General features: G+C 39.7%; 1 protein-coding gene across 1 annotated transcript; it reads left to right on the top strand.

Moving 5' to 3' along the window:
* The first annotated feature begins 3,488 nt into the window (after nucleotides 1-3,488).
* Nucleotides 3,489-5,669, top strand: LOC143845427 (3-hydroxy-3-methylglutaryl-coenzyme A reductase 1-like). The gene has a single exon (XM_077353760.1). It carries the CDS (start codon nucleotides 3,769-3,771, stop codon nucleotides 5,434-5,436), a length of 1,668 nt encoding a protein of 555 aa, XP_077209875.1. The 5' UTR covers nucleotides 3,489-3,768; the 3' UTR covers nucleotides 5,437-5,669.
* The last annotated feature ends 13,996 nt before the right edge of the window (nucleotides 5,670-19,665 follow it).

Genomic DNA, 19,665 nt, shown 5'->3' with positions numbered 1-19,665 from the left:
AAATTCACAATAATATCTCTCATAAATGAACAAAAATACGTAGGGCGTCTTCACACATTGGCAATCTCCATTCAGATCTACTGACCTAGGATGCTCTAACTGATTTTGTGGCTACATGGGTCATGATTCCAAATAATTTTAGACCTTAGGATATGGATCTAATGGGTACAGTTCGGATCTAGCTAATGTGCCCAAATCCCGTCCATTAACGTTCGGATCCTTTGGATCTATATCAGATTGCCGGCTCCATTGACACCCTATGAATCATGTTCAAGCAAAATACAGGTTGTTTTTCTTGTAAAGTAATCATAAATCACTAGTCTATTTTTTACAATGCCAATCGTATGGGAAATGGGGACCTCTGGGCTCTGGCACCATATTCTTTAGCCTAATGTTTTAAGCATGCTACAATAATAATATTTTTTATCATCATCATTAGGCAATCCACATGGAATCATGCAATTTTTAAATGTACCCAAATAATCAGTAATATGCTCTGGTTGGAGTGTCACTCTCAAGACCGATTTCAGTATTTTTTTTTAAAAAGGAAAGGAAAAGAATGGAATCCTCCTCTAGTCCTCGGCATGAATACAAATATTCACTAGAAGGCCAAGGCCTTGATTCAAACGGTTAGGATTGGCTATTTGTTGAAGGGTTTTTTTTTTTTAATTTTTGGGAAATATACAAGTACACTCCTTCAACTTTCTAACACATTCAACAGTAACCCTAGGTTTTCAAAGTCATCAACGACACCCTTGTGGTTACAATGGGTGTTTTTAACGTGACGGAGTGGAATGCAAGGAGGAAATGACCATAATGCCCATCCTTATAAACCAAAAAGAAGTCACTTCAACGTTCATTTTTTCCTCTACAACTAGGGTTTCACAGTTCGGCCAATGAATATTCCATGGAAAAAAATTTCATGGTTGCAAAGTGCATTTGGGTATACCCAAATTGCAAGTTGGTTATACATCCAATTCTACGTTAGCAATTTGGGCTTATATTAAAATATGGTGTTTAGCTCAGTTGTTCGCTGAGTTCATATTCAGTTTCATTATAACCTGATTAGATGGGGGAAGATAGTTAGGCTTCCTCAAACTGACTTTATTTTCAAGGGAAGACAAACAAATAGGGGTTGGAAAATATTAACCCGGGTAAGATTGAGTCTTCGGTCCGTCAACGGAGGGGGTTTAACATATACAAATTGTAACTACAGGGGTGTCGCATGAAAACATAGGGTTATTGTTGAATGTGTCCGAAAGTTGAGAGGGTGTTTATGTATTATTCCCTCCTCTTTTTTCTTTTAATTGTGGCCCATTCACAGTAGAGGTCACGGTATGGACAGTTGAAATAGTCCGATCAGAGAGCCAGGAGGGTGTCAATGGACTCAAACGGTCTTCTAGATAAATTATCCAAACATTATAGACATGATTTGGGAACAACAGCTAGATCCGAATAGTCTCTCTGGCCCAAAATTGTTTCGCATCATGACCCATACGTAGTCACAAGATCAGATGGAGCATCTAGATCAAAATGGAGCGTGCCTATATTTGAAAGTACCCTACATATTTCGTTCATACATGTCTATTCATGAGAGGTATTTTCATGACATTTAAATCCTGATTGGGTTTTTCTATGATGGGTTGGAGATCCATAAATTAATAGATTGGGATTTGGATCCCAGATTCTATTCCATAGCTCTCTACTCAAGGAGACAAAATAGTCCCTTAAGTATTGTCATCCTGTGTTATTAGATGAATCTGAAGGCCAAACTATCATCTTCTTCGTCTTCTTCTTCTTTTGAACTTGTCAGAATGTGCTCACTGATTGATGATCCAACGTCTGCCTTTTAAATTCCTCCTATATTCCTTCTTGATCATCGTAAAGACGAAATCATGTGTATCGTTCTATTTGTGGATGTACAATCTTATTTTCATATGTGATAGTGATGCAACTTGGGACGGACTCAACCCAAACTTGACGGGTTGAACCAGATTTTGGCTCGGGTTGGGTTGGCATTTCCTTGGGTCAGGTTAGGTTAGGGTTGGGAAAAACCAACTCGATTTAATTTAATCGGGTTGGGTTAGGGTTGAGGCCTTGGCAACATGACCCAACCCGAACCCAACTTCCGTCCTCTAATTTTATCATGATTTTCATTGGGTTATGGCTTTTTGTTTTTTTTCTGTTTGGCCCTTTGTGAACCGAACCCACCCGACTAAACCCGATTCGATTTCAGGTTAGATGGGTTGGGTTCGAGTTGAGAGATATAGGGGCAGATTGGGGTAGTGTTGATCATCCTCAACCCTCAAGGCTGGGGTTGTGTCGGGTTAGGGTTTTGGTATTGCTATCTCAGGTTGGGCTAGGGTTGGCCTCAATGCGATCCAACCCCAGAGTTGCACCCCTAATATGTGATGCAAGATCTAGGTTCAAGTATGGGACTGAGCCAAAGCTTAATTACATGTCATTGCTTTCAAAGGCTCTTACATGGTATGTCTTTAGTCCTGGTGTGCATGGCATTAAATTCCCGACCCGTTTTTGTCGCTTGTGGGTCCCTCTACGTAGGAAATGATATATTCGCCCCTTTCTCTTACTTGGGCCACCACCTTGTGGTGTAAAGAGTAGTCATAAACACAGTTAGCAAAACTCGCCAAAAAAACAGAACGGCAAAATTCGAGTTTAATACACTACTGGTTCAAAAAATATAGTAAAAAAAATTGGAAACACAAGAAAATGAGTTTAGAATTTTATCATTTACAAAATATGGTGGGGTAAAATTGGAACTTTGGCCCAAAAAAACGTGTTTAAAACGCATTTTAAACGTGTTGAAAATGTTTGCCTAAAACATACAGAGTTTTATTCGTTGTGAAAGTTTTAAACGGAGTTTTAAATGGCACACCAATAAAACACATTTTTTTTAAAAAAACCCGTAGTTTAAAGCGGAGTTTTGCTAACTATGGTCATAAGCATGGTTTTAACTGGAGACCGACACCAAAACCCATAAAAACCGAAACGCTCATTTATTTCGACCTCGGAATTTCGGCCGAAATTTCGGTATTCCCGAAATTTGACCCAAAAATTCTTTATTTTAATATTTCACCAAAATTACCGAAATTTCAGCCGAAATTACCGAAATTTAATATTGAATAAAATATTACTTTCGGGTTTTGTACCAGATTTCATGGTTGCCAAACATGGGCATAAGAGTAGGTGAAACTCTCAAATAATAGATCCAGTTGAATTAAATTTCTATCTCACAAATATGTCAAAAAATAAATGGAGCAATGATCAAGATTAAGCTTGATAAGGTTAGGGAGAGGGGGGGGATTCAACGCCTTCTGATAAGTCATTTTACTTCCAGGCATTTACCCCATAGAGGTGAGAAGACAGAAAAGGGAGTGCATGTATCATTTTACTTCTCCCATTAGTCAAAGTCAAGCTTCTTCTCATAATATCAAATGGATCTGATACACCCACTTTGTTTGGGTAGAGTGCAACCTATCCTACCCACTGAGCTTCAGCATCCAAGTGAAGGAAGCTCCCACGAAGTCTCTTACAGCCTACTTAGAAGACCACATTTGAGAACGAGTCTCAAAAAAAATACAGTATAGTATTATTATTTAAAGGATCAAGAGCAGACCAAAGACCCCAAGATCTATATAAATACGACATAGGGAAGAAAGAACGAACAGCATCGGCGGTGAGCGGTCTCTTACGCCTCTCTCTCTCTCTCTCTCTCCGAATTTCAGATTAAAATCAACAGATTCTGCAATGGAAACCCCCATGAAAATCTCTACACCATTCTCTGCAGAATCAAAGGAAGATTTCCCTTCCTCACCAACCAAAATCCAAGCATCTGATGCACTCCTAGTCCCTCTCCGCCTTACAGACAAATTCTTCTTCCCTCTCTTCTTCGCCTCTGCTTACTTCCTTATGGGCCGTTGGAGAGAGAAAATCCGAACCTCCACCCCTCTCCATCTTCTCACCTTCTCCGAACTCGTCGCCATAATCTCCCTCCTCGCCTCCTTCATATACCTCCTCACCTTTTTTGGTGTATCCTTCATCTCCCGCTCCTCTTCGTCTGACCCATGGGACGAAGAAGAAGATTTTATCCAACAACGCCCGTCTCCTACTCCCCCCACTACTACTTCTCTTACTCCTGTACTCCCAAAACAAGAACCCATCTCGGGTGAGGATGCTGAAATTGTAGACATGGTTGTGTCCGGATCTATTCCTTCTTACTCGCTAGAATCCAAGCTCGGTGACTGCAAAAGGGCAGCCTCCATTCGCCGTGAGGCTCTCCAGATCACGACCCAGAGATCCCTCGAAGGACTTCCTCTGGAGGGTTTTGATTACGAGACAATTCTAGGCCAGTGCTGTGAGATGCCCGTTGGGTACGTTCAGATTCCTGTGGGAATCGCGGGCCCACTTCTGATGGACGAGATGGAGTTCTCAGTCCCCATGGCCACCACAGAAGGTTGCTTAGTGGCTAGTACTAATAGGGGTTGTAAGGCAATTTATGCTTCTGGAGGGGCAACGAGTGTGCTTTTGAAGGATGGAATGACTAGAGCACCTGTTGTGAGGTTTGGGACTGCCAAAAGGGCTGCTGATTTGAAGTTCTTCTTGGAGGATCCCATCAATTTCGAGACGATCGCGGTCGCCTTTAACAAATCTAGCAGATTCGCGAGGCTTCAGAGGATTCAATGCTCTATGGCTGGGAAGAATCTCTATATTAGATTTACTTGCAGTACTGGTGATGCTATGGGGATGAATATGGTTTCTAAAGGAGTGCAAAATGTGTTGGATTTTCTTCAGACTGATTTCCCTGACATGGATGTAATTGGCATTTCTGGTAATTTCTGTTCTGATAAGAAGCCAGCGGCAGTGAATTGGATTGAAGGGCGTGGGAAATCAGTTGTTTGTGAGGCAATTATTAAAGAGGAGGTGGTGAAGAAGGTGTTGAAAACTAATGTGGCTGCTTTGGTAGAGCTCAATATGCTTAAGAATCTTGCGGGGTCGGCTGTGGCCGGAGCATTGGGGGGATTCAATGCTCATGCTAGTAATATTGTGTCTGCGGTGTTTCTTGCGACCGGTCAGGATCCGGCGCAGAACATAGAGAGCTCTCACTGTATCACCATGATGGAAGCTGTTAATGATGGGAAGGATCTTCATATCTCTGTCACCATGCCTTCTATTGAAGTGGGTACTGTTGGAGGAGGGACCCAACTCCCTTCTCAATCGGCTTGTTTGAATCTGCTTGGTGTGAAGGGTGCTTGCAAAGAATCACCAGGGGCTAATGCCAGGCTCCTGGCCACCATTATTGCGGGGTCTGTTCTTGCGGGAGAGTTATCTCTAATGTCTGCTCTTGCAGCAGGGCAGCTTGTGAAGAGCCACATGAAGTACAACAGATCAAACAAAGACGTCTGCAAAGCTGTCTAATGAGGAAAATTCAGAAGGAGAAAGGCTAAAAAAAGAAGAGGAAAATTAAGGCTTTGAGACTCCATTAAAAATGGAGAGCAATCAACTGACCTTGAACTAAAATAGCCAATGTCATAATTTTCATCCATTTTTTGTTGTTTTTTCACTCATGGGTTGGGCCACAAATCATTGTAAAAATGTCTATCTTGTAGGAAAGAAAATTTAAGAATGGGAAACGATCGCTCTTTGGTAAATTGCAATGAAGTACGATGGTTTCATCTGATGAAGAAACTAATGTGTGAGATGAGTCAGCTTCACTAAGAGACTAGATTAATGTGAGCGTGAACAACTGTTGGAAAGAATCCATATCTTAAGAAGCCCAAATATGATTCTTAAGACTGTTGGATAAAATAGACGGATCAGATTTCTACAGATCTTATAAACAAATAATGAAAGAATGATATATGGCTTAGTTGAACCCAAAACACGTTACTTGAAACGAAAACATGTTACTCGACCTCAAAACAGTGCAAGTCGAAGCCAAAAATTCATGTATTGTAAATTAAACCATAATTGAAATAAAATATGGAAAACAGATTGCACTTATCTCTTTTTATGGAAAAACGTTTATGGGAAACCCGATTAAGAAGAAGAAGGCTGAGTTGTGCCACTGGTCACTCTCCTTAAGAATCGTATCCACCCTCTACCGGTGCAACCGGAATCCGCAAACCGATGCTCCAAGATAAAACAGCCAAAGTTGGCTCCAGTCCACGTGCACTCGCTGACTGGTCCACCCAGAACCACCTTAGAACTGTGCTCAGACACAGAAGGAACAGAAGGAGATGAAGCAAAACCAGAAAACATAACCCTTTTTCTGTGTAAACCTCTTTCTTTTTCTGTTGGCAAAAGCTACCCCAAACGTAGACCCCAAAAACTCTTAGCTTTACCCAAACCGTATTCTCTTCTCCTTTTTATAGACACCAAAGTGTCAGTTGGAAAGAGCCACCATTTATGAGTATTAATGTTGAGAAAACCCATCATTAAGAGCCTTGAACGTTTCTCTTCCAACATTCATATTTGTGGCCGTTGGAGATGAAACGGTTTTACAACTTTAATAGGTGTTATTATCATAACCATTTAGCAATTAATGGGGTAAAATGGAAACCGTTTTGGGCATTAAAAAGAATCTTTTCATTTAAAAAAACACTCAAAAGTCACTAGCTTTTGAAATAAGAGGGAAACCAAAATTTGAATCTTTTCCTCTAAATTTTAAAGACAAGGCAAAAATCACTTTTGGCTTTTCAAATTCTTTAAAATTTCCAACAATCCCCCACAAGATTCAAAATACAGTTACAATTTGAAAACGGAAGCATCTGAGCACATTAGAAAAATAGAGTGGATTCATACCGGTATCTTTTGGACTTCAACCGATATTTAGGATAAACAGATTACGTTACCGAGTACAGGTAGAGTTAGACTCTTTCAACCTTTCCTCATAGGTGTAATTGGCTAACCTGTTACCCACACCCTACCTTCGATTCCTTAGTGATTCATTCACAGTATTGGAACATTTTGGCCTTGTTCCCCTCTTGGTTCTCATAAATGTTCTAGAGAATTACCCGTTAAATTCTCATAGGAAGCGGCCTCACCTCCACATTCACTTAGGTCAGTCATCAAGTGTGCACCGCAAGTAACACACCACCCAATTCAGGTTATGAACTGATTAAGAGTTTCAAACTCATCCTAACGCATTTGCAGTGAACATTATCTTCTAATATTTTGCATCTAGAAGTGGGAGTGATAGTGTTAACATACCATCTGGTGACTTGTTAGTACCCATTGAACCTAATTCCAGGGATCTCCTTTCACATAGGTTGGGTGTCCATCACTAATGGTTAATGCCTCGGGCTTTAACCCCATTCCTTTCCGATGCCTTATACACCACTTTATGTGGCTTTACCAGAGGATCTGCAGACTCCTCTTCGCCTTTACAAAGTTGAGTGTTATTGTCCCTCATCTGCTTTACCAACTTATGCCTGAGGCAATCATGCCCCTTTTGCCATTTAAGGTCTTACATTTGGCCTTCGCTAAAGTAGTTTTTTGGCAGTCACTATATAAAATTACTGAGGGAACCGGTCTTGGCCATAACAACCCACTGCCATAAAAACATACTTGAGCCATTTGGCTCCACCTGCTGCTAGGGATAAGGCTATAATCTTGCTATCATAGTGGGTCTTTACAATACATTTGTTTAACCAATTCTCATGAAATCGCTCCACCACTTAAGGTGAATAAGTACCCATTGGTATACCTGGATTCTCTCAATTAGAGATCCATTAGCACAACCTAGCCTTCTTGAACAGCAGAGCCCCCACAATTTGAACAATTACCTCTTAATTCTGAGTTACCAGGTAATACCCATCCCAATTTGATGTACACATGTACCTTTCGAGCAACAAACCCTAAGTGAGTACATGGCATTTACATTTTAAGCCGCCATACTCCAAAAATTATGGTTAACCTCCCATTCAAGAATTTAGAGTCATGTCCATACGATACGCATACTCAATTACATTCAATTATCCAATATTTATATAAGTATTCTTATGGACTTACTTTCTGCAACCTGCAGAATATGTATATAATAGGCACATAATGCATATATTGTTCAAATTTTGTTCCAATATGCCAAATCTACTTATTGTCCAAAAAAAATACGAAAAATTAGAATGACATTTTAACATGCATTATATTGATGAATTTCATCAATTCTTCTTTAGATGGAATAAACTAGTTAGGGTAATGCCAAACCCAATTTGGCTCTTAGAGTTCCCATGCCATAGTGCATATAAAACATCATTTCCAATACATGATGGCAATACACCAAGTTCCTTAACAAGAACAAGAACTTTAAACTTTAATAGTGTATGAACTATATAGCATTCCCATTCAAGTAAGGCAGATTTTTTCTTATTGAAAATGAATCATTACTTATATTGCCATTAGATTTATTTACAAGCATTCAACAAGACAAGCTTATCTCTTAAAGGCGTTTTAGCAAACACTTGACAAGCATCATTTTCTAACCATGTACCATTATCAAAACAAACAAGTGTCAAAACATTTAACTAGGTAAATGGGTGTTGATATCAAAACATAGGCTACTAATTTTATGAGCCACCACAAATGGTCCAAATATCAAGCCCATATGATGATCAACCATGAATTCCCTTTTTCTTTTATCAACAAACCAATAAAATTTCTTAAAACAGAAATTTAACATGTTGAGGCAATTGTATAAAGATACAATAAGGAAATCCATCATCAAAGTCAAACAAGTATAATCTATTAGTTTGGGTGCCAATAACAATATTGAGTGCTAAGGTACTCAACCTTTTAATTTGCCAAACCAAATAAGAGATGGGTTTTTACACCAATTTAAAAACAAGGTGTTTCCTAAACCCCATCCATATGATCCATTTAGTTCCAAACATCAAAAGAGTTTTAACTAAATGATGAAAAAAAAAACATCATACGAGTTTCAACTAAGCATGTAAAATTCCAAAACTGTAATTGAAGTAAATTATAAAACTTTTCATGTTTTGAAGAGCAAACATAAACGGATCAACAATCAACATCACAACATGAGGCTAAAAATCATTAAAATGTTCTATTTTCTTTTCAGAAATCTGAACATATCTTTTGACTTTGTTTGCACCAAAATTGGGTTTTTTTTATAAAGCCATAGATCATAGATCAATAACAAGTTTGACCCTTATAAGAGAAGCAGTAAATCTGAAATACTACGATTCTTAAGTTTGTTGGATAGAATCCATATCTTAAGAAGCCCAAATATGATTTTTAAGATTGTTGGATAAAATAGACGGATCAGATTTATACAGATCTTATAAACAAATAATGAAAGAATGATATATGGCTTAGTTGAACCCAAAACACGTTACTTGAAACGAAAACATATTACTCGACCTTAAAACAGTGCAAGTCGAAGCCAAAAATCCATGTATTGTAAATTAAACCATAATTGAAATAAAACATGGAAAACAGATTGTACTTATCTCTTTTTATGGAAAAACGTTTATGGGAAACCCGATTAAGAAGAAGAAGGCTGAGTCGTGCCACTGGTCACTCTCCTTAAGAATCGTATCCGCCCCCTACCGGTGCAACCGGGATCCGCGAACCGATGCTCCAAGATAAAACATCTAAAGTTGGCTCCAGTCCACGTACACTCGCTGACTGGTCCACCCAGAACCACCTTAGAACTGTGCTTAGACACGGAAGGAACTGAAGGAGATGAAGCAAAACCAGAAAACATAACCCTTTTTCTGTTGGCAAAAGCCACCCCAAACGTAGACCCCAAAAACTCTTAGCCTTACCCAAACCATATTCTCTTCTCCTTTTTATAGACACCAAAGTGTCAGTTGGAAAGAGCCACCATTTATGGGTATTAATGTTGAGAAAAGCCACCATTAAGAGCCTTGCATGTTTCTCTTCCAACATTCATATTTGTGACCGTTGGAGATGAAACGGTTTTGCAACTTTAATAGGTGTTATTATCATAACCATTTAGCAATTAATGGGGTAAAGTGGAAACCGTTTTGGGCATTAAAAAGAATCTTTTCATTTAAAAAAGCACTCAAAAGTCACTAGCTTTTGAAATAAGAGGGAAACCAAAATTTGAATCTTTTCCTCTAAATTTTAAAGACAAGGCAAAAATCACTTTTGGCTTTTCAAATTCTTTAAAATTTCCAACAAGAACTGAATTGCCAAGCATCATATCAAGATGTTTATTCTCTGTTGCCATTAATAGATAACTAGGATAGGCCAGTGATCCTCTGTATTTTTTTCTTCTTGAGGAGCAGCATCTGATTTTGCCTGGACTTCCATTTGGCTGATTCAGTTATTTGCAATCACAGCTATAGTTGGGAGCAGTCCAGCAACTTCAAATCCTCATATTTTTGTTTAAACTATTACCATGTCTGGTAATTCAAGCAAGGGCGGAGACACATATAGCATGAGGGGGCCATGCCCCCCCCCCCCCCCCCACAACAATGACTTGCAAAGTCTCCTTTTTTTTTGTAAATGGATGTACATGCATGCATCCTTAGCTAGTTTAGTGGCTATGGCCCTCCAATGACCAATGCAGACTACTGTAAGTTAGTCCGGCCCCTGCAAGTGTAAATTCCTGGCTCTGCCCCTGAATTCAATATCGCTGATTTCAATTTATGAGTCCACTATCATCTAGTAGTTGGAAGACATAGTCCAAGTGCACATAATCCACATGAATGAATGCAGGTATCTTGTTTCATGAATGCTCTCAATCAAACCCATAAAAAAAATTCAACAATATCTTTTAGAATCAGCATTAGTTAAGAAGAAAAAATAAAGCACAGTTTTTGTTAAATTTATATATTGGGTAATCTTATAATAAAATCACGAGGACTATTTCCATCTACTTCAATTTTTTTGAGACGTTCTTGGTACCTAGAGAGTTATACATGTTTAATGTCTACTTCTTGCAGCAGGGTAGCTTTCCAAGAGACACATGTGAAAAAAAACAGATCAAGTAAGGACATGTCCAAAGCTGTCTCTTGAGGATAGCCCATAAGGACTCTCAGATTTATGTCTCTTGGGAATGGCATTAATGGAAGAGAGTAGGGAGAAGAGTTTCACGTGTGTACTGAAAAAAGGTCAAAAAATAAGAGTAGGGAGAAGAGAAAAGAAAAACAAGGGTTTTTTGTGTGTGGTCCTGTAGACACCCCATTTTGACCGGACCATATTCCTCAAAGCTGAATAAAGTTTTGAAATCGAATAAAGTCCCAAAGTTGGACAGGTCCCGAAACCAAATTTCAAGCCCAAAGTCAAGTTTCAAGCGCCTGAAACCTATCTCCGAAATTTCCAAAGAACTGAGCCCGAAATCGAAAGAACCCGAAATATCCTCATTTTCAAATAATTTTTGAAGTCCCTTGAAACTCAGATAATCACCAGGTCCCATTTGTACCCTCTGTTTGCAAGTCCCAACCTTCCCTTGCATTTTCAATAAAATTGAAAATGTACCAGGATGAGTCTCGCATTTCGGTGTGGGCGCCCCTCTATTTGGATTCCCCGACTTTTGATGATACCCCACACCATATTTTTGATGTGCGCTAACTCACTTCGTCTTAGTGTTTAAAGAGCTGTCAAGAAGTTATTACATCTCCCAAGATAGTTCTTGCAAGCTAATGAAAGGGCAAAAGACGAACTGAGTTGGTACCCATATCAAAATATGGTTGTGTCAATATCATTTCCCTAAATATATATATATATATATATATATATATATATAATAATTAACTCTTCCCCGTTCTTGCGTAGCCCCTCCCCCTCCCTCCCACGCCCCCTCAAGCGTAGAAAGTACGCTAAAAAAGGTTGTCCATGGAAGAAAGGGAGGGCAAATATATGTTTCTCTTTGTAAAAAGGGGTGGGATAGCCGAGCATGGGTGCTCATTAAAGCAAAAAACAAAAAAAAAGGGGTAATAGGGATGTTGATAAAAGTGTAAAATCCTCCTCTCAGAAGGGCATTTTTTGAAGCTTGCATTTCTTTCTCTACAAGCCACAAGCATAGGCCATTAGATCAAAGAGGTGAAGTGTAGGGCTTAGATCAACTAGAATATTCTAGGTTTTAGGGTTTCTAGGAGGGCATTAAGGCTAAAAGAGGGAGATGGATGGCTGAGATGAGAAGGCAACAAATGGATGGCTAGGATTAGAGTGAGAAAAAAAAACCCTAGGTATAAAATTCCATGGGAGCTTGTGAGAAGGGAGGAGGATTTTCCCATTTTGTTTTAGCAGAGGGAGGGAGAGAAAAGGGGAGAAAAAAAGGGGCAAAACAGAGAGAGGAAGGAGAAGGAGACCGGCCAAACCAACTCCACCACCACCGTCATCCACCACCACCATCCTCAACTCCACCATCACCATCATCCTACATCTCAACCACCATCGAACTCTTTTTCCTTTTCATCTAAAAACCAGAGAGAAAATCCAGAGAGAGAGAGAGAGAGAGAGAGAGAGAGAGAGAGAGAGAGAGAGAGAGAGAGAGGGGAGATTTGTGGGTTTGGAGGTCAGCCACCATTGGCACCACCATCATCTCTGCAAATTCGGCCGGTTCCGACCACCCTACCTTCGATCCGACATCCGACCATCACCCTCCCATTTTTGCCTCCATTGAAACTCTATTTTCTTCCCCAAGCTACCATCACTAGCTATACCTTCCCTCCGGCCATCTTCACCACTAATTCTAACCCATTTCCACTCCCAACCGCCATCCCCATCATATCCTCTTCTTGTTTCCCCCAAAATTATCAAACCCATTTCCACCATTGCTTCAACCACCATCCTCTCTAGCCCCAAACCTGGAAGCCCCATTCACCTAATCCAAACCCATATCAAACCCACTTTGATTTTTATCAACCTCTCTCTCCCTCTCAGATCGTTGCGGAGATTTCGCGGCATTGTCAAGAATTCTAGGAAGGACAAAGGCAAAAAGGCACGATTCTCACCGGCCTTTCACTCGAATTACTCTGGTAATTTGGCTGACCCCTTTATCTCCTCTCTATGGTGCTTAATTTTCTCTTGTTAAAGCTTGGATTCTTTGTTCTCTCTCTTGGATTGGCTCAGAAATTTCAATATCCATTGATTTTGTTTAATAGCTTTATGGGTTTTTGAAGCAAATGTCCTTTTTATTTAGGAAAATTTTAACAACCAATATTTTTTGACTTTGATAAAATTGAACCCCATTCAATTTCCAGATCTAGGATTATATATCTTACCTGAAGATAGTTCATTCGCCTGCTTGCTAAATTCATGAGAATGATGTACATGGTTGCAATTTGTGTTTCCTTGTCAAATGATTCATGGGTCCGGACTACCCCATATCATAGCAGGCATTTGGGGCCATAATTTTCGTCCATTGAATTGACTCATGTTCTTCATTTTATGGGATGGCAATGGTTATTACAATCCCAGGGGAGCTCCCATGATCCTTCAAGCTATTGAGTTAGAAAAGGCAAGTTGAGCTCACCCTATTGTGGAGGGGTATAGTTTTGCAAATGTTAGTAGTTTCCTCAGCCATTTCATCTTTTATGTGCTCAGTTTCTGCTTCTAGCTAGAGCCTCATCCCATTGCATTCCCATCCCATCTCATCTGGATCAATGTTTTGAGTGTGACTATAGGCAACCAAGCCTTCATCATGTAGCCGCCCATTTATCCTTCGAATCCTTTCACTAAGAATGCCCCACCTTCGTGACTAGTGGCTTGATGTATCGAGAGTACTTTCAGGGCCTTTAACCTATTATAATGGCTCAAAATTTGTTTGCTTATATCATGGTTATTGGGCAAATTGGACATTCTCTTTAGTTTGTATTGAAATGGGTTCATTGCTATTGAGGAGATTGACGAGGAGTCTTTGGGATTATTTCCCCCCTGGTCATTACTACGTTTTACAAAGAAATGATTGAGGATGAGAAGCATAGTAACTCTCAAAATGTGGTGAGACTGATTTCAAGGGAGGCTTGTTTCATTGCTCATTAATTCAATTGCGAACAATATTAGTCCAACAATATTTTGGCAATTGTGTGGTCCCCAGCTTGTCTTTTCTTTCTAACCAGCTTGCAAGCCCTCTTAAGAATTAAAATAATGTCTTTGTTGCCATTCGATTTTTGATAGACAAGTTGGAGCAGTGTGTATCTTAGAACATTGGTGGTATTGTTACCATAATTTCATTTTTGCTGAATTTTCATTCTACATCCGTTTCATGTTTCTTGGCCTCTAAGCAGATACATAAATTTACATTGCCCTCACTTTCAACCCATCGTAAAAGTTGTACGGGCTCTTGAAATAGGAGATTCTCATAAAAATCACTTGGGATAAAAGAGCAAGGTGGGTTAGGGATAATCATGGTGGTGTTACAAATGCCAATGCTTCTTGGAATCACTCCTTTCTATATGCTTTGCCTACTTGTTATTTTCGGGATGTGTTCTTTCAAGCTTAGTCAACGGGTGAACGTCCTTGTTCCAAAGTTGAACTATCTCATGGCTGCTTATCTCTGTCATCTTTAGCTGAAAGAATAAAAGTAGTGCTCATTTTCTCACTCGCGCCTATTTGAGTTCCAGGCGATGACGGAATGTTTCTTGAGCCACCCCTTTGCCCTTCTTGTTTCTTTGCTTATCTCTTCATTTCTCACGGGCTTAGGAATTTTCCCTTCTTGGAGGCCATCCTTTCTTACAGGGCTTAAGGATTCCTTCCTCTCTGAGATGATTATTTTCTGCACCGTTAGGGATTCATTTCTTCCCTTCTTTGGGTTCATCTTTTCACACTTTCTTTGGGATTCTCTTTGCATTTCGGAATCCCCATCGATTTTGGGAGCACTTGTTCGGGTTTAGGCGATGACGGACGGCAACCTCTTGAGCCAAAATCCCCTTTCAATCAAAAGGGATAAAAAATAATTAAAAATCAAATAACAAAAATCCAAAAAAACACTCAAAGCGTATTTCGAAATGCTGTTTCGAACTACGTTGGCTTGATCCCTTTCCATAGGGTACGTAGGCAGCTTGGGATTCTCGTCCCAAGTTCAGTCAAACTTTTCAATAAAATCATTTAAACCCTTTAAAAAATCATTCAAGCATCAAAAAAATCTTTCAAACCTTTCACACCAAAAATCAAAATGGGCAAGGATGAATGATTACCAGGTCACTCGGAGCCTTCCTTTCATTTCATTTCCGATTTTGATCGTGGTTTTCCGGTTTTATCGGTTTTTCTGATGTTTTATCGGGTTTTGGACGGGCGACGACGTAGCGTGGCCCCTTCACAGGGATTGTCCTCGCTGAGCCCAACGATAGGCTATGACGATCGTGAGATTTATCTGATCTTTAGCGGATCAAGATCGCTGAGCTTGATTCATTAGAATCGCTCCCTGAGCCTATCGTACGCTCCATTTTCTTTTCCCTGGCATTCTTTGTCCTCATGTACCGTTGATTTTCTGATTCATTTCTTTCCCTGTATCTTTTAGCTCATTGTGTGTTTATCTTTGACTTCTTATGTGCTATTGTTAGCTTGCTTACTTTCCTAGCATGAGATTGATTATTATTTTCTTAGCATTATCTCTTACATAGGCTCGCATGCTAGTGTGTTTATTCTATTGCTTTGGTAGTTTACTGTTGTGCTTATCTGTCCTCTCACCTGCTTAGTTGTAGCATTTATTCATCTTATCTTGATTATCTGCTTAGTTGTAGCTGTGCGTGCGGATGTTACTGCTTTCCTAGATGTGATGGGTTAGGATTAGATGTGGTGAGTTAGGATTTGGATATTTATTTTCTTTTGCCCATCCCCGGGTCATGCATGCTTAGATAGACGTTTTCTCGGGCATACTCCTTCCCATTTCACATGATTTTAGCCCAAAACTCTTCAAAATTAATTAAAAATGGCATAAGAGACCAGGTGCTTGCACTTGGGCGAATTGGGGGCGCTTAACAACTTCCCCATTCGTCATCAGGCACGGACTTTTGTATCTCTGGTTATCCGTTGTAACAGAGTATTTCATGGGATCCAGGGCCTACTTCCTTGGAATTTCGACTCTTCTTTGTTATAGGTATATCTTGGTTCCGGGCTAGTCCTTGAATCGAGAGGTATCTCATTTATATCGCCACCCATGCTGTGAGTGGCACCATTTCGAGAGTTCCTTCGTAGAGCTCTCCTTCACAATGTGGAGATCTTAGAGGATCGGCTTGGGATCTCGTGTCCCTCGCCATTCGTCCTCGGGATCGGAGTCCACAGGTCCATCATGTACTTCACATCATCGTTTGAATGTGCTCTATCGCTTGGTGGGCCACCCAATATTTTATCATGCTTTAAAGTGGTGTTTGTGTAGAGAAAAGGAAATTTTGAGAAAAATTCATGGAAAATAAGATTTCATGGAAAAGAAATCTAGGGTCGAGTAGTAGGTTTGTAGTTTTCCTCGTAAAGAGGGAAATTTTCAATTTTGGATTAACAAACTTTCCATGAAAATGAGTTTACCAAACATTAGAAAATTTATTTTCCATAGAAAATTCCAATAATTTTTTTTCATGCATCAAAATAATCCCTAAGGCCATGTTTGGAAACCATGAATTTTTTTTCATGATGAATTAGTTTCTCCCAGTGGTCAGAGAGGGGTCGTGCAAGTTAGAGAAGGAGAGACTTGAGAGGGCACAAATGAGTAGAGGGTGAGAAGTGTCTAGAAAATAAGGAAAAAGTTGGTCATTTTTTGGATAGAGTTTTTTGTTTCCTTGTTTTCCAGGCTTTACTTACCATCTCCTCACTCAATCCCTCTCGTATCTATCCCTCTCCCAGCCCCTCTCACCATTGGGTAAGCTGATATTCCAGGAAAAGAAATTCATGGTATGTGCCCGTAGGCCTCATTTGGATTGCAGGGATTTTCAAGTTTGGAAAGGAAAAATATTACTAAATTTTCGTACTTTTTCACTAAAAATAGATGACTTGAACTAAACCTATTCATTTTTAACTTAAGAGGGAATTTCAATTTATGATAACATCCCTCTAAATTAACCACAATCATATCATTTCCCTCTAAATGGTAGAAAGAGAAAAAAAATCATAAGAACATTTTTCCCAACAAAAATATTTTCCTTGCAATTCAAACAGGGCCGGCACCTTAGGACATGTTTGGCTACCATGAATTTTTTTCCTAGAAAATTAGCTTTCCCAATGATGATGGTGGGTGGGAGAGGGATAGACGCGAGAGGGACTGAACGAGGAGATGGATTAATGCCTAATTATTAGCTGCTAGGTCATGGTTCCCTTGTCTACTTTTTGCATGAATTATTAGGGATGTTAATGAATTCACTTCCAATTGGATCCAGCTATATATCTTGGTCAGGCTCCGTTTGGATCCCTTGTTGTTAGGATCTTTTTTAGTGTACTTTTCGGAGCATACTTCCTGAGTCTAGGTTATGATCCATTTCAAATCGGACCATCAATCAGTACACTTTAAGTTCACAATTCGAGCTTTGTATTAATCAAGGAAGCAGGATTCTTCCCTGGGAGCCTTCGATTCCCGCTTTCGATTCCCGTTTCGATTCCCGCTCTGGCAACCTTGAGCAGGATTCTTCCGTTGGAGCCTTCGATTCCCGCTTTCGATTCCTGCTCTAGCAACCTTGGTATTATTTTTATTTTATTTTTATTGGCAAGCTGGGGTTAGGCAGGACCCCCACCAGATATATTAAAAACAGAAATGAGAATTACAAGGGGGGCCCGCAAGGGCAGTATAAACACAAAAGGAGAACCAATAAAAGAGAACGAAGAACAGGCCTGGGGGAACTGTTATAGGCGCAGATATTGGGATCCTTTTCCATCTTCATCAATAATGTTGGAAAGCTCATAAGTGGATCTCGAACCGAGCACATTCCAACCTTTTATAGGACAATTCCTCTTTGAGAGGGTTATCTTGTGATGGATGAAAGCACATAGAGCAAATTTAATTCTTCGGATTCTCATTGTCTGCTCCATGGGATCGCCAAGGAACCATTTAAGATATCAACGGCGAACTTGGAATTAGATTCCACCCAGATATTTCTTGCAGAGAGAGTAGAAGCCAGTTGAATACCTTTTTCAATAGCATAGAGTTCAAGCTCGAAGATTTCTTCTTTGTTCACATTTTGCGAGAAAAGAGAAATGCAGGTGCCTGAATTGTCTCGAATCAACCCACCGATACCTCCTCCATCATCATCCAGAGAAGTCTCCACATTAATTTTTAGTTCATCAAGACTGGGGGAATCCAGGAACACCAGTTTTGACTCAGGTGAGGGAGATTTAATCTATACCCAAAAAAGGATGCTATTTTGGTATTTTCTGCAGAATCTGTATCAGGAAAATTCAGAGAATTGATTTTATGCTTGGCTTCGAAGAGAATGTCCTTGAGGATGAGGGATTTTGCTTTCTTGTACCTTCAAAGATTCGAGAGTTTCTTTCTCTCCAAATTTTTGCAATGGCATTGGAAAAGCATAATTTAAACACAATAGAGGACTGACAATTCCCACGGCATTTCTTCTTGAGCCAATTTGCTTCTTCAAGCAGAGAGGTCTTTAGGTTTCTATGATGCCCAGCTCTCCAGAGAATTTGTCTCCAGACCCAAGCAGAATACACACATTTAAAGAACAGGTGATTCACTGATTCAGTGGCCGAATTACATAGAACACAGGAGGAATCAGATTGGGTGCCTCTGCTGAATATTCGATCTTTTGTGCTCATCTTATTAAGGAGAGCCTTCAATGATGTGATGGCATATTTAGGGACATGACCTTTGAACCACACAATATCAGTCCAGGGATGATTTGAGTTGTGGACTCGAATAGAATTCCAGGCACTTTTGGTGCTAAAAGCTCCATCTGTAGAGGGAATCCAGATAGGATAGTTTTTATTATCCTCATTTGAGATTAGATGTTGGAGAAGCTTGAATTCATCTTTAAGAGAGTCTTTGCGCATAGAGTTGATCCAACCATCTCTTCTCAAGATCAGGGAGAGGATATTTGCAGAGGCTAGGGACGATACAGTGCGGGCTCTCGGAAATAGGGAAGAAAGGATGCCTTTGGGGTGCCAAGGCTGATTCCAAAGATCGATCTCTTCTGCTTTACCTACATTGTAGCAAATGAAAGGTTTAGAAAGATTACGAGCTTTAATCATACCTCTAACACCACACGAAGGCTTAGCTGGCATTTTCATAGTCCAAATGTTTCTGGCCTTAAGGTATTTGCTTTTAAACCACTTGGCCCAGAGAAAGTCTTCTTTATTGATAGTGTTCCAGAACAATTTCATTTGAAGAGCGTTGTTAACATCTGAGAATTTTCGGATACCCATCCCTCTTTCATTCTTTGGTCTACAAAAATCTTGCCAACCAGTAGAATGGTATTTGATTTGACCTGTATCATGACTCCATATAAAGGCTCTGCAAATTTTTTCAATCTCTGCCATGACTCCTTTAGGTAAATTAAAGGCTGATGACCAGTAGATTTGGAAAGAGTTAATAACTGATTTTATGAGTTCCACTCTACCCGCTTGACTTAAAAATTTTGTGCTCCACCCTGAAATCCTTCTTCTGATTTTAGATATGAGCGACGAACAATCTTGAATTCTCAGATTTGATGTGAAGAGAGGGATCCCCAGATATCTTATTGGAAATTTTCCTTCCTGGATATTGAGAGTGTC

This window comes from Tasmannia lanceolata, unplaced genomic scaffold, assembly GCF_043159265.1.
Source record: "Tasmannia lanceolata isolate RefF3 unplaced genomic scaffold, GAP_Taslan_0.1 ptg000015l, whole genome shotgun sequence".
Taxonomy (NCBI): Eukaryota; Viridiplantae; Streptophyta; class Magnoliopsida; order Canellales; family Winteraceae; genus Tasmannia; species Tasmannia lanceolata.
This window is presented reverse-complemented; position numbering and strand designations above follow the sequence as displayed.